This window comes from Harpia harpyja, chromosome 1 (assembly GCF_026419915.1).
Source record: "Harpia harpyja isolate bHarHar1 chromosome 1, bHarHar1 primary haplotype, whole genome shotgun sequence".
Taxonomy (NCBI): domain Eukaryota; kingdom Metazoa; phylum Chordata; class Aves; order Accipitriformes; family Accipitridae; genus Harpia; species Harpia harpyja.
In genome coordinates this window covers 77016933-77037530 of record NC_068940.1, presented here as the reverse complement: position 1 = coordinate 77037530, position 20598 = coordinate 77016933, and the positions used below count along the sequence as shown (strand labels likewise).

Here is a 20598-nt window from a genome sequence, read left to right as displayed (position 1 = left end):
TAAAGCAGAGCTCTTACTTTCTACTCTTCAATTTTTTTTGAATCCCAGATTCCCAGAATATGTAGGACTCCAAGGAAAAACAAATGGAGGCCAGTCTAATGCTTAATATGCTTAAAAAAAATCTCCAATTACTATGATAACAGCTCTGTTTCTTCTCAAACAGATAAGTACTTTACACTAATTTAGTGCTAGTTCATAAAGGGTGAATCTCTAAATCTCAGGAAAAACAGGAATTGAAGGACTGGTTTCCGAGTAGCAGCTATGACTATGCTTGGCAAAATAACAGACGATTTCAGGTGTCTTCTAATTTTCTATCAAACATATATAGACCAATACTCAACTAAAAATACAGGGCCTGCTCAGGTCTCTGATCTTCTCATTATGGCTACAACAGGCTATGGAGGTGCTTTAAAATACCTGATTCTGTCCAAACAGCAGAATGACTTCTAATACCTTGTATGCCAGAGAGAAAGAGGTTGAACTCATCTGCATTGCCAGGTTAGTAGGCTGTAAAATCTGCCTTAAAAGATCTATCATGGCTAACTGAAAGCATAAGATCACCTCTATGAATTCCAGTGTCTTTGCAGAGAACCGAAACCTGTCCTTCCACAATCCACAGCAAATGTACTATGTTCTGCTCATCCTACACTACATATTGAATAGGACTGATCTCAGGTGACTGGTCGTATATGACAATGTTGCTTTCTACTTTCTGAAAATTGATGATGTCACAAAATTTCCCACAATTTATCTGCTTTGTAGTGAAAATCTGCATTGCTGGGAGCTGAAGAATCAAGCACATGAGGCCCATAAGAATCATAAGCAAGAACACATAGGAAACGATAAGCGAACAATCTGACACACTGTCAGCAATTTTCACTGGCCTCTTACTTCTTACAAGATATGAAGCATTCATACAGCTGTTGGATCACCCACACCAATTAAGCTTTTTTCTCCCCTGTGGTAAGCAGAAGTTAATATTCCTTAAACCATGCATTTCAGGCTGCAGTGTCCCTAACCGTGAATGTGGTTATAGGTAAGGCAAGCCAGCTGCGGGAACTCAACCCTCGTTCCTCCATCTCACAGAGCACAACTGACACATGGGGCAGGGGGGAGAAGTGGGGAACTAGTGAAAAAAGGACATACTATACTGTATCTGACTTCTTCCTTTCTCCTACTGCAGTTAAGCTGTGCAATTTTATCATCTGCTTTTCTGCTTTACTGATGGTACACAGAATGCAAGATCAAGAAAAATCCAAGTATGCATATGGTGAAGATTTATGCATTTATACGTATGTTCTGTGCCAACATACATGCAACTGTACATGGTATCAACATCAAAACTCAGTATATCCTGATACTGAGAATACACAAAGCATCGTTTCTCAGTGAAAAATAGGATATACACAAGTGAAGCAAATTTTGCATCCTTTATTTTATTAAAAAGGAGACTATTCAGAGGTTTTAACTATACTATGTAATATTTTAACTCCTACCACATTTAGACATTTGAAGAGAATAAATAATTTAGTCAGAAGAAATTGACAGCTCTTGACTCAAGATCTACCCTAACACCAAACTGCAACAGAAGAGGTCCAACTGCCTTCTATATTTTCTTAGCTGGTGTAAGTGCAACATGTAGTTCTGCTGGATGACATGTAGAAGGAAGAGAAGCTCTATCACTCCACATTCTTTCGCCTCACAAGATGCAAAAAAGCAACTTATTAATAGTCTCTTGACTAAGAGTTGTCATTGTGGATGGGTCAGGACAGGGAGGGGTAGAATAATAACGCCTTTTATTCCTCCCCACTACATTGGCCACACAAATGGGAACAAGACATGATCTAGTGTTTGGAATTAATCTCCACCCATAAATTCTTTTAAAATACCACATTTCTTTGGTCTTTTTCTTCTTTTAAATTTGTACAAAATATTTCAACATAAGCCACTGTTTTCATCATCCTGAAAAACAGAATGTAGAGGGGAAGGGGGGGGAGAAATTGTTCATTCCAGCAGACTTCCACAAAATATGGTTTTCACTTATTAAAGAGAACAATTCAGAGATAATGGAAAGAGAATTATGTTGAAATGTAATTTGCAATTAATTACTTCTTAAATTATGTTTGTCTGATTGCCAAATGGTGCCAAAAATGTAGAGTATGATCAGCTTTAATCTACTGACAGTAAAAGCTCTGTTATTTTCGTTTGTGGGTAGGTCTCCTTAATTGATTATTTCTTTTAAACAATTTATATTGATCCAGTATCTGAAAAATGAGCTATTGAAAATGGGATAATGCTATGACAACAATCACACACATTAATGCTAGTACATTAGTGACAATTACATGATCAGCTGTAAAAAGCAATGCTAAAGCATCCCCAGTAAAAGTCCAAGGTTTAAAGATTCATTGATTCTGACAATGTTTCAAAACCTGACTTACACCAAAATATGTCGAAAAAAAGCAGAGACCATGTAGAGAGGGTTAATAAGCTAGAAAATATGAATTACATGAGAATGCATAAGGTTTTGGTGCTTAAAATGTATTTCTATTGTTCATATGATGGAAATTCAAATTAAATTTGGAATTACATGAGAATGCATAAGTTTTTGGTGTTTAAAATGTATTTCTAATGTTCATATGATGGAAATTCAAATTAAATTTGGAAATCCTCATGGAGATTGTCTTTGTGCAGCAGGGCAAAGTTTGGTTTTAATTGAAAGTCCTTAGCATTTTCTGATCTAAGCATTTGATTTAATACATTCTTTTACATAATTTATTTTGAAAGTTCTGGTAACCAAATAAAATTATTTCTTAGATAAAGCAGCATCCAAATTCTCATCTACTGAGATGAAAGTTTACAGAAAAAATAATTTAAAAAAAATCACATGCTCTCAAAGGCTGCTCCTACCAAATACTCCATATGGCCAAATAATATTCGGATATTATCAATACTACAGACATATATAACTGCCAAAATTTTCCCTCAGCTAGCATGTCACTTCAAAGATGTAAACTCAACAAAACATCTGAAATGGAAATGGGAAGACTCAATTTTTATGCAATAACTAGATTTTTAAGCATAACCTTGTACTACATTCTTATGTTATTAAAATAAATCGATGCTAATTACTAAAATAAATCTGGAATGTATTCACCAACCACTGCAGTCTCATCCCAGTCTTATATCCGGGTAGGAAAAAATAAATCTTTACTACCAGCAGGTTTTCTTTAGTACATGATTATACATGTGTGCAAGTTTGTCTATCTATAAGTACTACACACATAAATACATATATTTAATACATAAATTTACTAAATATGCTATATTTACTATACAAAGGTGGAGATTTTTTAAGAAGAAAGAGTGTTAAGGCACATACTTTTAGAAGGATCTTGTAGCAGATTATCACCCAGGCTCTATTTTACATGTATTACCAATAAAGAATGTTAGAAAAAACATCCATAAATTATTACATACTAAACAAAGTGAAGAGCAGGTAGCTTGCATTCTGTCCCAGCAGAATTGCTCATCTGAAAATTACAATTACTACAGAAATTAGGAAAAATGGGGTAGGTAGCATGCTTCAGACTAAAACCAAATAAAATAGCAAAGTGAATGAATCCCTGAAAAAAGTCACTTATGACAAGAAGTTCTGGTTGAATCAAAAAAATTATCTGCTTGTGAAGACTGTGCAAAAAAACTACTAACAGACAAACGTTGCTGAATTGTCATTTTCACGTGGCTAAAACTAAGAAGAATCATTTTTCTATACGCATTCTATAACAATAGCATTCTCACAATTTTAACTGTAATGATCTTCTCTGTCCATTGCAAACTTTTGTGAAGGTTACTGCAGCTACATTTATTAAAAATATTTGCTACATTTCTTTTAGTAAGAAAAATAATATGTGAGGATGTCATGTGAACAGTCATCGTTCAACCCTCCCCCTTTAAAAGCTTTGAAGCATACAAACTGACAAACTTTCATAACTGTTTCAATTCATGACTGAACTGTTTGCTGAGATTTAACACAATCTGAGCCTGATTACCTGGATCTCTCACTTGCAATAGTCACGTATACCAATAGACAAAGTTTAAAATGTCCATTCCACTTGGCAACAATTTACATCCACTTTGCACTGAGTAAATTTACAGTCTTTAGAAAAGTGGAGCTGCGCTAATTGAACTAAGTTTGAGTTTGCCCTCACCAGAATTTAAAAGTATAGCTTAGAAAGTGATAAAAAGATATGAGCAGTGTCACGTGCTCAATTATACATGCTTAGAGGCTGATGCTAGCAATAGCACCTGTATTGCATAAGAGGACTTCAAGCCATTTAAATTTGTTGAGTAATTCCTGCAATAAATTATGATTTAAAATGTTTTTTTATACATTTTGTTTCTCAATGCAGTTTCATATACATTATCCAGATGCCACCAAGTAGGTGAATCAATTGTAACTGCAGTCATCATTATAAAACCAAACCACAATAGAATATATTGTTCTTCAGAATGAAAGCCAAGGGAAAAAAAAAAGTCATAATTAAATACTCTGGGTAAAGCACTTTAAACTGTCTTTCCTAATTCAGCCTGACTAAACCTACAGTAAGTTAAATGTGTTTAGAGATATAAACTAGAAATTAACGAAAATTAGGCTGTTCTAAAGCCTTGTCGTTGCGTGCAATTTCTAGATAATATCCTTTGTAGGCAAATAAAATAGACCTGCCCTGTGTCTGACCAGGTAACATAAACACCTGTAGAACCGTTTACAAGCACCACATAGTCCTTTATTACCCAACTGTTACAAATAGGATGTAAACCAAAAAACACTATAGCACCAACATGGCACTTATTTGATGGCTTCAGAATTCTCACTGTTTTAAATTAAACAAAATTTCAACATTAACTGCTGTTCTCTTAAAAAAATGTCTTTATTTGGTTTTGTTTTGCAGAGTCCAAATACCCATTAGCCAAATACCTCTCCCCTGCTATTTCTTTTGCAATACTAATTCAGACATGTAGTGATTAAATGCAGGCACAGGATAATACAATTAAAATTAAATTAAATTAAAATCTTTTAAAAACACAGAAAAACACTTCTCCATTGATGTTAAAAGCATCTTAGCAGTTAAATATTATGAAATCTATCACTGATGACTAGCAGAATAGTTGTAACTCCTAATTTTGCATAAACATTGCACCATTGCATGTATACTTGTGCCAAAATGCATCAATTTTAAATATTCATTAATGGCAATATAAAAATCAAGAAATATACTAAATGTATCCTTTCTGAAGGAATTTATTTCTGTGTTTATTTCACTTTTAGAAAAGAACAACTTAGCTGATATTTCAAATTAATATGAAAATATGAGGATAGCTTTTTTCATACTTTATAACTCAGGACCATAATTGGTACCATATTTATACTGTTTTCATGTTGTTAGAAGAGCTGGAATGTTGTCAGAATAGTCTGTCACTCTTCAAATAAAATATGTTAAAAATAAAACAGACACCAGTGTGACCCTCCACTTTTTTTGGTGGGGGTTTGGGTTTTTTTTTTCCCTTTAAAAATGGTGTAGCTTTAAGCAGCATATTCTTTGAAACAGAATGGTCCCTCTGGCCTGAATATCAAGACAGCTTAAAATTCTCTATCAACTTCTATCTAAATACTGATAGTGGTACCCTAATAAACAAAAAAATAAACTCTTTTTTCCTTTAAAATTCTTTGAAACAGTATCTATTGTGCATCAGAACTGGAAAATAGTCCTGGAGTTAGCCATTTGACAAACTATGAGAATTGAACAGGTAACATGTAAATGAAAGCAGCATGAGGCTCATAAAGCTTAAACATAAGGTACTGTGCAATGCAAAAAAGTAGAGAACAACAGGATAAAAATGGGATCTTAAGGCAGAGAGGGGAAGTATCAAAAGGGAAGGAAGATATCAAGAAAGGAGAGATGTTAGCACAGACTGAGGAAAGGAGACAGAGGGTCCACTAAAGATCATAAAAAATGTCCAAAACTGAACAGTTTTGCAGCAGAAATTGACTATCTGAAACATTTTACACCTCTGTGCCCTCAACACTTTCCACAGAAAGCAGGCTTACAGCCAGACTGCCAGCATCTCTGCCTGGCAGGCTTCCCAACTCTCTAGGTATCCAGGAAGCTGTTTCCCTAGAAATTCTGCCCACAGAGCCAGAAAACCAGTATGCCCTGGGTCTGAAGGGTAGAGTTTTCTGCTGGTGATACTCACAAGTTGCTAGATTTTTCTCTTTTGAAGCTAGAAAGATACAAGATCCTTTCTTAGTCCTCAGGTTCTTAGATGTGAGGGACATGCTTCTCCTACATAATAGATATGCTATAATTCTCCACCCTACTATAAATTAGTTCACTTATCCCTCTATAAATTAGTTCCAATTTGAGTTCAGTTTGTCCTATCATGTGGTCAAAGGCAGAAGGATGTGGTTTATGCAGTACCTTTTATAGAAGAGTAAATCTTCCTATCTGTAGTAGAAATACTTCACTTTATATAGGATAAGGCAAGGTCTTTACGGTAAATTAGTACCTTCTGTCAGATCAAAGAATGTAGCTAAGGGAAACAGCACAAAAATCCTTCTTTCAATCCGTATTTCTGTGTGCTTGAAATTTTAACTAGTTTTCCACTTATCTCAACGGGCCTAAGACACTACCTTTTCTTACAAGTCTTGTCTTGTTCTTAGACCACCATGGCCTCAGGAATACCATTACACTGTCCCAGTAATATATTCCTCTTCTTCATGACCAAACCACAATGATGCTTTGCAATCATCTTGTGATCAACTACCACACATAACAATTTATCTAACAATGCCACTAGTCCCAGGGTACACCACACTGTACTCTGCACTAGTGCATTTAATTCCATTTCCATTTACTGTACTCCATAACATCATCAAGCTTTTCCAGTATAATATTCAGATTTTTCTCCATTTTAGCAACAATTCGCAAATTTGGTTTAGTGAGTTGACTCTATCAGTATTCATCTACTTCTTTTGACAAGGTTATTAGCAAAAATACTAACAAGATTATTCTCAAGACTGGACCTAGACACACTGCTTTAATCTGAATACCTTCTCTTTCAGGACCCATTGCAGTCACTCTGTTAGTTTACTAAAAAGTAATGTTGGTCATCTGAAGAAAACTGAGCCCTTCTGTGAACAGACAGTACTTCTCTGAGTAACACACCTCCAAAAGCTCAACTGGCCCTTGACCCTAGAAAGTGAGGGGTTCCTACAAAATTAATCCTTTCACTCTCTTGACTTTTCAAGTGTTCTCATGTTCTGGCTGCCTCTTCCCAGAACAGAAGAGCAGGGGCTTTTTAACACCTCTGTGCTACAAAGGAAGAATAACTAGGTCATTAGAAAAACTAGTTCATTTCATTAGTCCTTCCCTAGCTTTTTTTTTTCATTGCATTTTTATACCTGGTTTTAGCTACTACAGCTTCTCAGGAGTAGAGTCTTGGGTTGATGATCAGCTCTTTAACCATTTTTTATACCTGGTTTTAGCTACTACAGCTTCTCAGGAGTAGAGTCTTGGGTTGATGATCAGCTCTTTAACCATTTATCTTGTAATTGCTGTGAAGTCACAATTGCTTAAAGCACATTATAAGCCTTATTCAAATCATAAAATCTGCAATTTTAAGCCTGCTACATATATATAGTATTATATGGTTATAGCAACAGTACTTAATATTTTTTTCTGAGATGTGTTATTGTCATTTCAGAATAATACAAACCATTATGAGATCTCACTAGTAATTAGAAATTTCTGTGACAAATATGGAACAAGTTAATTACTTGCTTTTAACTTATTTTTCATATTCCTCTTAATTAATGTTAGCAAAATTATGTACCGTGAATGACAAAAATGAAATTCACCCAGCGAAAAAGTCTTCTAGCAGAAAAAGAGTGCACTTTGCTCTCAGCTTTAAATATTTGTCTACTATCTGACAGACTAGCCACATGCAGTATTTATTAATAAGTGACATCTCAATGGAAGCCTACAAAATAAAAGATACTGCTCCTATACATAACAAAAGGGGAAAAAAAAATCAAATTGAGATTACTTACTTGATTAAGTATATCTTGTTTCTGTAACGCATGCAAAGAAAGAAAGAACACACATACGTTAGTGCTCTGTTTTTATAATAGAACTATTTTTTGTTGAAAGGTTAGTGATGTAGTTGAACAAGTTTAAGACATTAGATAGAGTATCCCATTTTCTTGCATTAGCACATATGTCAAGAAAATGTTTCTAAGTCAGCATTCTAGTCTTGATTAGACCGTGCAAGCAATTTATTTTTAACCATGCAATGACAGATAACCAAGGGAAAAAAAAAGGAAAGAGTGTTTGTCTTTCATCCCTGTGTGCTTTAAAAAACATAAAAAATTACTTGTTGCTAAGAATAGTTGTTAATGGAACAACTTAATCAGAAGTGAATATAATGATAAATTCCATAAATACATTAACAACAAAAGGAGTGCTAAAGAGACTCTCCATCCTTTATTGGATGTGGGGGGAAACAGTGACAAAGGATGAGGAAAAGGCTGAGGTACTGAATGCCGCCTTAGCCTCAGTTTTTAACAAGACCAATTGTTCTCAGGGTACCCAGCCCCCTGAGCTGGAACACAGGGATGGGGAGCAGAATGAAGCCCCCATAATCCAAGCAGAAATGGTTAGTGAGCTGTTACGCCACTTAGACACACACAAGTCTATGAGGCCAGGTGGGATCCACCCAAGGGTACTGAGGGAGCTGGTGGAAGTGCTCACGAAGCCACGTTCCATCATTTACCAACAGTCCTGGTTAACCTGGGAAGTCCCAGTTGACTGGAGGTTAGCAAATGTGACACCCATCTACAAGGAGGGCCAGAAGGAGGATCTGGGGAACTACAGGCCTGTCAGTCTGACCTCGGTTCTGGGGAAGGTTATGGAGCATATCATCTTAAGTGCCATCATGCGGCACATACAGGACAAGCAGCGGATCAGGCCCAGTCAGCATGGGTTTATGAAAGGCAGGTCCTGCTTGACTAACCTGATCTCCTTCTGTGACAAGGTGACCCACTTAGTGGATGAGGGAAAGGCTGTGGATGTTGTTTACCCGGACTTTAGTAAAGCCTTTGACACTGTTTCCCACAGCATTCTCATGGAGAAACTGGCTGCTCATGGCTTAGACGGGCGTATGCTTCACTGGGTGAAACACTGGCTGGATGGCCAGGCCCAAAGAGTTGCAGTGAATGGAGTTAAATCCAGTTGGTGGCCAGTCACAAGTGATGTTCCCCAGGGCTCAGTACTGGGGCCAGTTTTGTTTAATATCTTTATCAATGTTCTGGAAGAGGGGATCAAGTGCACCCTCAGTAAGTGTCAGACGACACCAAGGTGGGCAGAAGTGCTGATCTGATGGAGGATAGGAAGGCTCTACAGAGGGATCTGGACAGGCTGGATCGATGGGCCAAAGCCAGTTGCAGGAGGTTCAACAAGACTAGGTGCCAGGTCCTGCACTTGGGTCACAACAACCCCATGCAATGCTACAGGCTTGGGGAAGAAAGGCAGAAAAGGACATGGGGGTGCTGGTTGACAGCCTGCTGAATATGAGCCAGCGGTGTGCCCAGGTGGCCAAGAAAGCCAATAGCATCCTGGCCTGCATCAGAAATAGTGTGGCCAGCAGGAGCAAGGAAGCGATCGTCCCCCTGTACTCAGCACTGGTGAGGCCCCACCTCAAATCCTGTGTTCAGTTTTGGGCCCTTCTCTACAAGAAAGACACTGAGGTGCTGCAGTGTGTCCAAAGAAGGGCAACGAAGCTGGTGAAGGGTCTAGAGTACAAGTCTTATGAGGAGCGGCTGAGGGAAGTGGGGTTGTCTAGTGTGGAGAAAAGGAGGCTGAGGGGAGACCTTACTGCTCTCTACAACTACCTGAAAGGAGGTTGTAGCAAGGTGGGTGTCAGTCTCTTTCCCCAAGTAGCAAGCCATAAGATGAGGAAATGGCCTCAAGTTGCGGCGGGGAAGGTTTAGATTGGATATTAGGAAAAATTTCTTTACTGAAAGGGTTGTGAGGTATTGGAACAGGCTGCCCAGGGAAGTGGTTCAGTCACCATCCCTGGAGGTATTTAAAAGATGCGTAGATGTGGTCCTTAGGAACATGGTTTAGTTGTGGACTTGGCAGTGTTAGGTTTATGGTTGGATATGATGATCTTAAGGGTCTATTCCCACCTAAATGACTCTATGATTCTATAAAAACTAGCAAGCACTGTTGCAAAAGTCATCATTATATGTTGCTTTAGTTTCTAACAATTTTTACTCCTTTTAATGAAGGTGCCATATTAATTTTCTACTTTAATCACAAACTGCTACCACTACCTCCCAGTAAGAGGTACTACCTTAAAATTATAAATACAATTGTATTCTCTGCATAAATTGCATTGATTGTGCCAGACTTTTGCTAAACTAGTTACCAGACCTATCTTTGGTGCATCCATAGAGTTCAGTTAGAAAAATCCTAAAGCCTCAAGAAATCAGAAGGACCCTGGAGAAAGCTTCTTAGAAGTATCTGCACTACATTCAAAAATGCAAAAATCCTTTGGAGCAGGTAGATGACTGCAACCTGACTGCACACATTCTGCCAAACTCAGGGCTTCACCTCTCTGGGTAGATCAGATCATGGAATATACCTTGTGTCATGCACTCATTGTCATAACCTTCCTGGAAATTTTTGTTTTCCTGGTCTTTCTGCATATGCACATTTATTCTTTTTACCCACATCCAAACTGTGGAACTCTGGAGCACTGCTCTGCTCCACATGCAGACCCAAATTGCACCCTGAATGCCTGTCTGACTGCAACCCCTAATGCACCTTCCACTCTCACCCTTCATGCACCAATTAACCCTAAGAGCTCTAGATGGTAAGTAGGTAAGCAGGTAAACAAAAAATTACGATGCACTCCAATAGATCCCTCAAAAAGGATGGCAACGCTAGGACTCCAAGCACGCAATGATGTGTACTTACTGTACACTTAGATACAGTCTTTAGCTCCACCTGCTTCCCTGATTCTTGCTAGCCTATTCAGTGTTCCCCTCCAAGTGAAATGGCTGAAATTAATTAATTTAAATAAATCTCAAATGACGGAAAGAATATTTATAAATCACAGCTTTCCAGGAGGCTGATCTTAACCTACCTATGTGTCTTGCATCAGGTATATAATCTATTCTTAATTACATATTTGACACTAACTTAGAGAAGAAGGTGGATGGGCAGAGGTTCGGTAGCATTTGTAGAAGTTTCAGTCATCTCACTTATATTGAAAGCGGAGAGTAAAAGCTCCATAAATAAACTCCCTATACTGGATGATGTTCTGATAATCAGATACATCATTTCCACTAAGCCCAAAACCCACTCACTCAACAAGATATAAGATAATGGAAAAACAAACCAGATGACTTCAGGTATAAAGCTTTTCTTTTGCTATTTGTGTCCCATTAAATCAGCTTGTGATAAAAACTCCAATATAGAAGTAATGGAATACTTCTAATAAATTCCTGAACTCTTTAAGCAGGGAGAAGCTTGAAACAGGAAGTTCTTAAGGCTTTTTCTTAAGTACATAGATTTATCACACTGCTAAGTCTACCATAGCTCTATGCCACATGTTTATTGGTAAAAAACTGGCACCACCTTTTGGCAGAATATTGACAAGACTTGAAAAATACTTGGAGTGCTTATAAGATAATGATCTAGGAAATAGCTAAAATGGAAACATGATGGTATCCTCTACAAAACACAATAACAAAAAGGAAGTGCTGTCAACAATATGTGGAAGTAAAAAGCTGCACTATGACTGATTTCAGCTGGATCAATTTTTGTCAACTCATTTACAGATAACAATGACTTAATTTATATTTGTACATCCAACTCACGGAGTCCTCATCTGACCAGATACAATCGACTTGTAAATCATTCTATAAAGAGTTTATCCACATAGCAGGTTGAATGCATGCCAGAAATAGACACACCTGTGCAAAGGCAGTTCTGTCTGACTTGGAATTTTCACTCAACTGCAGAGGAAATTTCAGCCACTTTGCTTCCAGTTCAGCAGCCTATGGCGTTAAACTTGAGCTAATAAATCCTACTAGATTCAAAGTAGCTTTGCTGCTAGCTGTGTTTTCCGTATGTTGCACTCCCTGAAGCCTAAGTGCTAGGCAGCAAAGTACAAAAGCTGTCAGGGTCAGCCTGTGTCCAACATTGACCCAGTAGCAGTGCATAGCTTGATCCCTGCTGAAGACACTGAAGCCACCACAGGGTGTCTGACTTGCATTCACTCCTCCCCTTCCATCCTGCTCACTGGCTTGGGTGCTTTGCTGCTCTATAACCCCTGGATGTTTCAGTACATTGGTGGGATTCTGCAAACAAATCACTGTGAAATGAAGAACTCTGGGAAACACGATACAGAGTGAAAGACTCAGCTCAGGACCAACCGTGTTTATTAATTCCAGCTTTGTACAAATTCTGCAAACTGACCTGGCTTCAGACAGAGCAGTTGTCCCAGGTGCCCATACTGATCACTTTTTGCCATGACTCAACCTCCACATATTCCCAAATTGGAGGAATGACTTTGTTAAGAGACCAATCTCACAACTTTAAATACTGATTTGTTTATACACCAACATTGATAACTTGATAATGTGTTACCTGCATGGCAACATGTTATTTAAATATGCATAAAATGCACAATTATTTTGTACTTTAAAAGGTTACACTTCACAAAACTGAAAAAGTTGTATGACTGAAAATAAGTGAAGAATTTCAAGAAAAAATGTGAATAATAAATTAAAAACACTTTATCACATACACTAAGAACACAAAGAAAACTGCAGAAGTTAAAAGTTAAAAAAAAAAGAGCAAGCACTGAGTTTTTAAATGAACGGTTCACACTTTTCTAAAAAAAAACCAAAAACACGTCTACATTCTAACAAAAATCAATTAAGGGAGGTCCTACAGCCTATGTTACATTGGAGAATAAATTAGATGTTCACAGCATTCCCATCCTTTTATAATCTATGATTCTATTTAACTAAAATAATGCAGATTTAAGATGATCATTTACAAGATCAACTTACACTATTTTACTGAATTATAAAATATTTTCCCCAGAAACTAAAATGACCAGCACTATGCTTTGCAAAGTTCAGTGTCAAGTCAAATAATTTTTCAATACTTAAAAGAGTTACAACTACCTTACTTAACAATAATTCTTGTCTTTTAGATCCTGAAATGTAAGATCAAGTAGTTTTCATAATGGTTAGCACATTTTTCTATCCTGAATTCTACGTAATACAAGCACAGTTAGAAACATTACTATTGGAAACATTACTGAAACAGGTTTTTATTTAGCTGCATTTTGAATCACACTATTAGGATGTGCTAAGCAGATACAAATTACAATTGAGGATAACAAAAGAAAACAATCTAGCTTTTTCTACAGCCAAACCAGAATATTTTGTCTAGTAGTGAATCTGCAATGACAATGCACACACTTTTTTTTTTTCCCCAGCTGCATTCTTTGTTTTCTAACATCAGAAGAAAGTTCTCCTTTAATAATGGGGATCCCACTACCAGAAACAACACAAGAGAAACAGAATTTAAAAATAAATCTTAACTCAACATATTTTACTTCTCTAACTTTTGACATTATGCTTAACATTTCCAATCTTTAAAAATAACTGGGAAGCATGTTAACCTTACCATAAGATGGGGGGGGGTTGTGTCTGTCTGTTTAATTCTTAGAAATGAAAATGTGTTTTTATGTAAATTATTAAGCAGGTCTGTCTAATGTGATGTTTATAAACTTTTAGGCCTTCAAAATATTCATATTTTTGCTTTCCAAACAGTTTCAAATACCCCAAACAGCTGATTTACAAATAATCTTCTATTTCAAATACTTAGATTTGTTACAACATTTATAAATATTTCTCCCCAACATTTCTGGCCATTGAAGAAAGAGGATGAATTACCCCTTCAGGATTATATTTTGCTAACACACCACTGCCATGGAATTCTTCTAAGACATCCTTAATTTTCTTGGTGGAATCTGGATGAAGAATAAAGAGAGAGAAAATGAAAATACAGAAAACTGATTTACATAATATGAACTGTAAGTAAAGAAACAACCACCAAACTGCTAATAGCTTTTCTAAATGCACATTAGTAATTTTCTCTAGCTGTATGAGAGCTGTGGGCACAAAGAAAATGAGAACATACTATACCCTCTCACCAAATACTGTAAAAATCAGCAAGTAAACACAAAACACTAAGAAACAAACACTCTTTGACCCAATCCTTAACTATTGTTAAGTAGCATATTTCTGTAGGAGTTGTTTGCAAGGACTATTTCAAGCCACTTTTCTTGCCCTTGAAACCCGAGTCATCTACGGAACATGGTCATTCCCAACAGCGCTACTCAGTCTCATCTAGCACACCTGCCAGTGAGTAGAGGTACTGTCAGAGGCGCCAGAGAATATCAAGATAAAGGGGAAACTTGAAGGAAAAAAAATATTTTTCTACACTCACGTCACAGAAAACAAATGTTGCTGTTCAAACCTTTATTTTTGGAGACCTCTAAGATATTCTAACCACTGTCAACTAAAGTAACTTTAGGACAACTTTTGTCTAACAGAGCTGTGCAAAATCCCTGCAGTTCAGCAGCAGGGATATATGTCTAACCTTTTCAATTTGTTTTTAATTGTCTACATGCAGATAACAAAACAGTTATTTCAGTAAGTAGCCACTACATAAAACCCTTAAACTCAGATTCACTTAGAATACATCATGCACATAACCATCTTTTCCACCTTAAAATATCTCAGCAATACAACAAAAATAATTGTAACTCAATTTTTTCTTTAAAATGCAGTAGTTGAGTGCATAATGGTTAAATGTGCATAATGGCCACAACACTTAAGTAAACTGTGAACTAGTAATGAGTAGCAGATGCACTACAGAAGAAAACAGCTAAACTTAATGGCTGCACATTTATTTCTACAACAAACCTGGAAAGAAAGGAGAGAAGTAAAGAGTGCATCAAGAACAGCACTATCACATGAGCAATTAGTTAGACACTTAAAACTACAAATATTAGGACCTAGTCTTACTGATTTTTTAATTATATCAAAAAAATACAGCATTGTAATAGTTCTTACAAAGTTAAAGAAATTCAGCACCTTAAACCTGACTCTAAAAAGTACTTTTAGTAAATTATGTGACCTAGAAGGAGAAAATTTAGGAGCAAAGGACTTGAAAAATAGCTTTGTAACAGTTCTTAACAGCTATAAACAGGATAAACCAGTAAAATTCAGTTTCAAGAGGTGCTGGAGGAGTTGTTTCCTCCCTACCCTCATACACAGTTTAGACTGTAATAAGAACTGCTTTTCCCAATGTTTGTCATTTTATGACATTTTCTTCAATGAAAACACCCAACACAATATGTGGCCTCAATAAAACAGTTTATTTTCACTAATCAGATGTATTTCAATGTCAGTGTCAACTGTAAGTAACAGAGTTTAGCTGGTCTCATAGGCAATCACAGCAAATATTTAGCTGATAAGGTCATCTATAGTCTTATTACTGTGTCATTTGAAATACAGCAAATAATTACAACTTCATGTGAAAAGGAGACAAAAAACTATAAAAAGGAATAAATCAATATGTTAAGAAATAAATTTTATTAGGAACTGTATTTAGAAGCTGGTGGGTTAGATACTTACTGATCAGGACAAGTACACAAACTGATGACTGACAAAAAATTCTTTTTTACTTGGTCTATTATTTCAATATGTTTTTCAATAGTCATATACATGGTTGTATACAAAAATCATTGCATCTTATGATAATGAAGTCAATAACTATGAAAGCAGCAGTGTGAGATAAGCAGATGTATGACAGAGGTGACTGTACCTCATCCGAAAAAAGGATTTTACTGAACTTTGGAGGAAAGAGGTTAAACGCACATCACATAGAAAGACAGCAAGGTCTCCTCACACACCTTTTATTATACAAATGAAATAATAAATAAATAAAATAGAAATGGCCCACTTCCCTAGCTGTTTTAAAACACTGTCTTGAGATTTTCTCCCAGCAATGCCCATGCTTCTTTCATTCTTATTTTGCCATATAGTCTATTCATCTTTAAATGATTATTATGCCTATGCAACCATAATTAAAACTAAAAACCTGTTATGTTACTTATTAAAAATAAATTTTTGCTTTTAATTTTCATACTCTTCCTAGAGAATATTTTCTGTCTTGATGATACTTGACAATTTCAGCAACAATACAACTTTTCACCTTTTCCATGCATGAGCTTACAGCAGTCACATCCAAAAAAGCATAGCTAATTCCATGCTTGAAATAACTGTCAAGAAAAAAGGGTCTGTGGATGTAAATTTTGCTTTAGTTGTCCAGCAAAACTCTTCAAGAGATTTCCACATTCTGGACAGGAGCTGTATTTATTACAAGCACTATGACATACATTTCACAGCCAAGGCAGAGCCATTTTTCACAATCTTTTGTTCACCGTTATTCAATCATTTTTTGAGTTCATGTGACAGTATCCAAACTAACATGAACAGAGACCTTTTAAAATGCTCAAAATGACTTATCAATATTTTGAAGTCAAACGCCAACTGGCAATCTTCTGCATGCATACTCTTCAAACAGTGCTGACATTCCTCAGAAAAATTAATTGTCCTTCCTCAGCCTCTAGTAGGCAAACTAGTATTAGGAACATGTTCCATCTCTAATAAGTTGACCTAAAGGGATATGAATAATAGGGTAATTTTCAAGTTTCACTCTTACTTGGGGATCACATTTAAAAAAAAAAAAAAAAAAGAAAGAAAGAAATACAAGAGGCATTGTGTTGGAAAGGTCTATGCCAATAAAAATGAGAAACTGCAGTAAAATGTTCTCAATTCCACTTCAAAAAAAAAAAAAAAAAGAAAGTCAAGTACATGCTTTCTGTCCAAAACAGACAAAAATTTCCAGAAAATATACACAGAAGTAACTAGGAAGTTTTCCTAACTTTTTTCCTAAGTAACAAGGAAACAACAACAATGCTATGGGTTCCATTACAGTTTATTTAGTCTGATCCAAATCATCTACATACTCACCGGAAAATGGTGGTGTAAACACAAGCATCAAACCAGAACATGTGTTCTCACTATTACCTACAAGTACAGATGTTCTGCATAACTTACCAACTTACCATTTTGTGAGCAGTCTCACTAAATCCGTAAGCACCACTCATGTTAACATACAAATATGGTCTTAAACTCCAACGGATTACTCTTACCTGTTTTTAAAATCAAGGACAAATTCCTTCTTTGTCTAAGTCTCTGTATTCCAAGCTCTCCTCAAGAGAGACAGTTTCTAAATATGTGTAGATATAGCACACAGTCTGTCACTGCAGTGCTTAAATCCCATCTTACCTGCAAAGCTATAGCTAGCACAGTATGAATTTCATGTAGCTTTAAATATAAAGTCTGTTTCATGAAACATCTATTTTTGTTCTCACAATTTTATTATTTTTATTACCCACTAGCCCAGCGCTTTGGACATTCACTCAAAATATGGAAGACCTTCAATTCTCTCCTCTGCCTGAATGGATTTAAACTCTTATTGTTCAACCCATCTTCTGTTGCAATTTGGATAGAATGCACCAGTGTTCATTTAGCCAAGGGGGTGGAAGGAGAAAAAGGGCAACTGTGACCCAGGAATCAGAGCTTTCCTTGGATGAGGCAAGAAGTAGTTTCCCACCTCATGCTCCAGTGAGTTTGGGGCAGGACAAACAGACTAGGCATGGTGTGGAAGACTGCTAACTGAAAAGCTATTACTAGTACGTGGGAGAAAAGTACCTGGATTCCACGCAGTGCTGCAGAAATTCTATTTTAAAATAAAGACTCCAAAACAATAGATACATAGATGAGACTTGGGCTGATGTTGTATTGTTTCAGAATAAAGGCAAAACAATTAAAATGACGACTCTAGAAATACGAAACCTGCATATGTAACAGTAAAAGTGTCAAAGTGTCTGATTTTTCCTTACCTGTCTTTCAGTCCTAACAAAGATACTTTTTATAACTGAAGACAAATTTACATACTAAGTTCAAAACCATTTGATTTAGCCCACATTAAAAATTATGATTCATTTTTTAAAATGACTCAACTTTAGATGAGGAAGACTGAGCACAGTTGAGACTGGAATATGGTGTACCATTTCTCCCATAATCAGAAAACACAAACCAAGGAAAGCTTGCCTATACCACACACTTTGTCTACATTGCTATGGTTTAACCCCAGCCAGCAACTAAGCACCACACAGCTGCTCACTCACTCCCCCCCACCCAGTGGGATGGGGGAGAGAATTGGGGAAAAAAGTAAAACTCATGGGTTGAGATAAGAACAGTTTAATACAACAGAAAGGAAGAAAATAATAATGATAATAATTACAATAATAAAATGACAATAATAATAATAAAATAATTGGAATATACAAAACAAGTGATGCACAATGCAATTGCTCACCACTCGCCAACCGATGCTCAGTTAGTTCCCAAGTGGCAATCCCTCCCAGCCCCACTCCCCCCCTGTTTATATACTAGACATGACATCACGTGGTATGGAATATCCCTTTGGCCAGTTTGGGTCAGCTGCCCTGGCTGTGTCCCCTTCCAACTTCTTGTGCCCCTCCAGCCTTCTTGCTGGCTGGGCATGAGAAGCTGAAAAATCCTTGACTTTGCATAAGCACTACTTAGTAACAACTGAAAACATCAGTGTGTTATCAACATTCTTCTCATACTGAACCCAAAACATAGCACTATACCAGCTACTAGGAAGAAAGTTAACTCTATCCCAGCCAAAACCAGGACATCTCCCCATCCTCCCAAAAAATCCTTGAAAAAGATTTTTTTTCTTAAAAAGAAAAAAGAGACAGACTTATAACATAAAACTCAGCATAAATCACATGCTATATACACAAAACTGCTTTACAATTTAAAGGGAAATAAGCACTAGAAAATGATGACTGTATTATGAATAATTCCCTTATATGTTTTTCAGTCTCAACCAAAATTCATAGTAACTTGGATACTTACTGGACCGTGACTAATTTTAACATCTACAATAAAAAGTAGAGTAATAACCACTTTCTACCTCTATTTCCCTTTTGCAAACTTTATATAATATGAAAAATATCACAGGCATCCTAAGTTCTACCATGGTCAAAAGTTCAGAATTTATATATAGAAGTTCCAGAGAGATTTTCTATACATCTTATTATGATTGAGAAAAAAAAAGTTGCAACCTTCAATACATGGTTTTCTGCATACCAACAAAGCCTAGCTCAAACTCAAAAGCCCTGCTTGATAGATAAGCTTATGAGAAGCATGGGGAAAAACCCAGCACTCGGTTGACATCGCAATTTTTATATGGGTTCTTATTCTTCTATGGACTTTTCTTTCTTTTGTGGATGCAACCATACAAAAATGCATGTGTATATATGTAAATTTATACACATAGCTTTTTTTCCTTTTGCATACTTTATTTTAGTCAGAGAACTGGATAATGCTTTTGCTCAAGCTATAGCTATGCTTAATCCAAAGCTTTACTGGTCTAGAAATACTAGCATGTTAAAAAGGCTAAGCCTGCCAACAAATCTGTCTGCAGCACCAAAGGGTAAAAACTGTTCCCCTTCCAACAAAATAGGTTGTTCCAGTAAAAAAAGTTGTTTACCTAGCATGACTCAGTCTTGCAGCATGTCTGTGTTGGTAAGAGACGCCTGATGGCTGACACTGAACCAGCAGAAGGCAGTAGTGTACATGTCCTATGCTTCCCATACATACGACTGCAGGCTCGCTGGCAAAGCATCATGCCTCGGTTTTGGTTTGTGACTTGAAAGTGGTCTTTTTGTGCAAATTTCACAAAAGAAACAGACATTTAAAACCTTAAGTGGGGTAAACACTCAATTTGATTTTCTTGTAATTAGAATTTAAAACCTACTGCGGTCTTGAAAAGAGTGGCCAGGCTGGGAAGGCAATCACTGTCCAATGGTCTAAGGGAGAGCTCCCCTCATTAGTTGCTACCAATAGTTTGGGTAATACTCCTTAACCTGGAGAATTTGAGTGACTACACCCTCCAGCAAATCACATTCCCACTGAATTCTGTGACAAACAATTAGGAAAAAGCTTCTTAGAAACACAGGCAGAACTGGATGATGCTGCCTAAATAAATACGGTGGCAACTGACTTCTGCAACGGGGAATGGAGGAGGTGGAAGAAGAGGCAGGTTGAGGGAGGTGGGAACAGCAGCTCCTGCTGCAAGGACAATGTCTTCCTCCTGACGCCCGATGCAGGAGCTGCCTCTTCACCTGTCCTCCCTGCTGGGCCCCAGCATCACAAGGAGGAAGATTGATCCATTATACCTATTGCTATGTACCAAGTGATACTTACGGAGAAAATCAAGGAATTTTGTGGAAAAAAGCAATATTGACTGCATGCGCCAGCACATGTTTAGTCCACATTAA

General features: G+C 36.7%; 1 protein-coding gene across 6 annotated transcripts in view; it reads right to left on the bottom strand.

Moving 5' to 3' along the window:
• DGKB (diacylglycerol kinase beta) overlaps nucleotides 1-20598 on the bottom strand; it is a 365482-nt gene that overhangs the window by 279724 nt on the left and 65160 nt on the right. For 4 of the 6 annotated variants that reach the window (XM_052801099.1, XM_052801089.1, XM_052801081.1 and 1 more), the window contains exons 3-4: nucleotides 14039-14115; nucleotides 8111-8131 (exon numbers count right to left, since the gene is read on the bottom strand). In XM_052801099.1, coding sequence (XP_052657059.1) covers nucleotides 8111-8131; nucleotides 14039-14115 — 98 coding nt within the window. The remainder of the gene's footprint in view (nucleotides 1-8110; nucleotides 8132-14038; nucleotides 14116-20598) is intronic. The other 2 variants (XM_052801108.1, XM_052801127.1) reach the window with 1 other exon arrangement.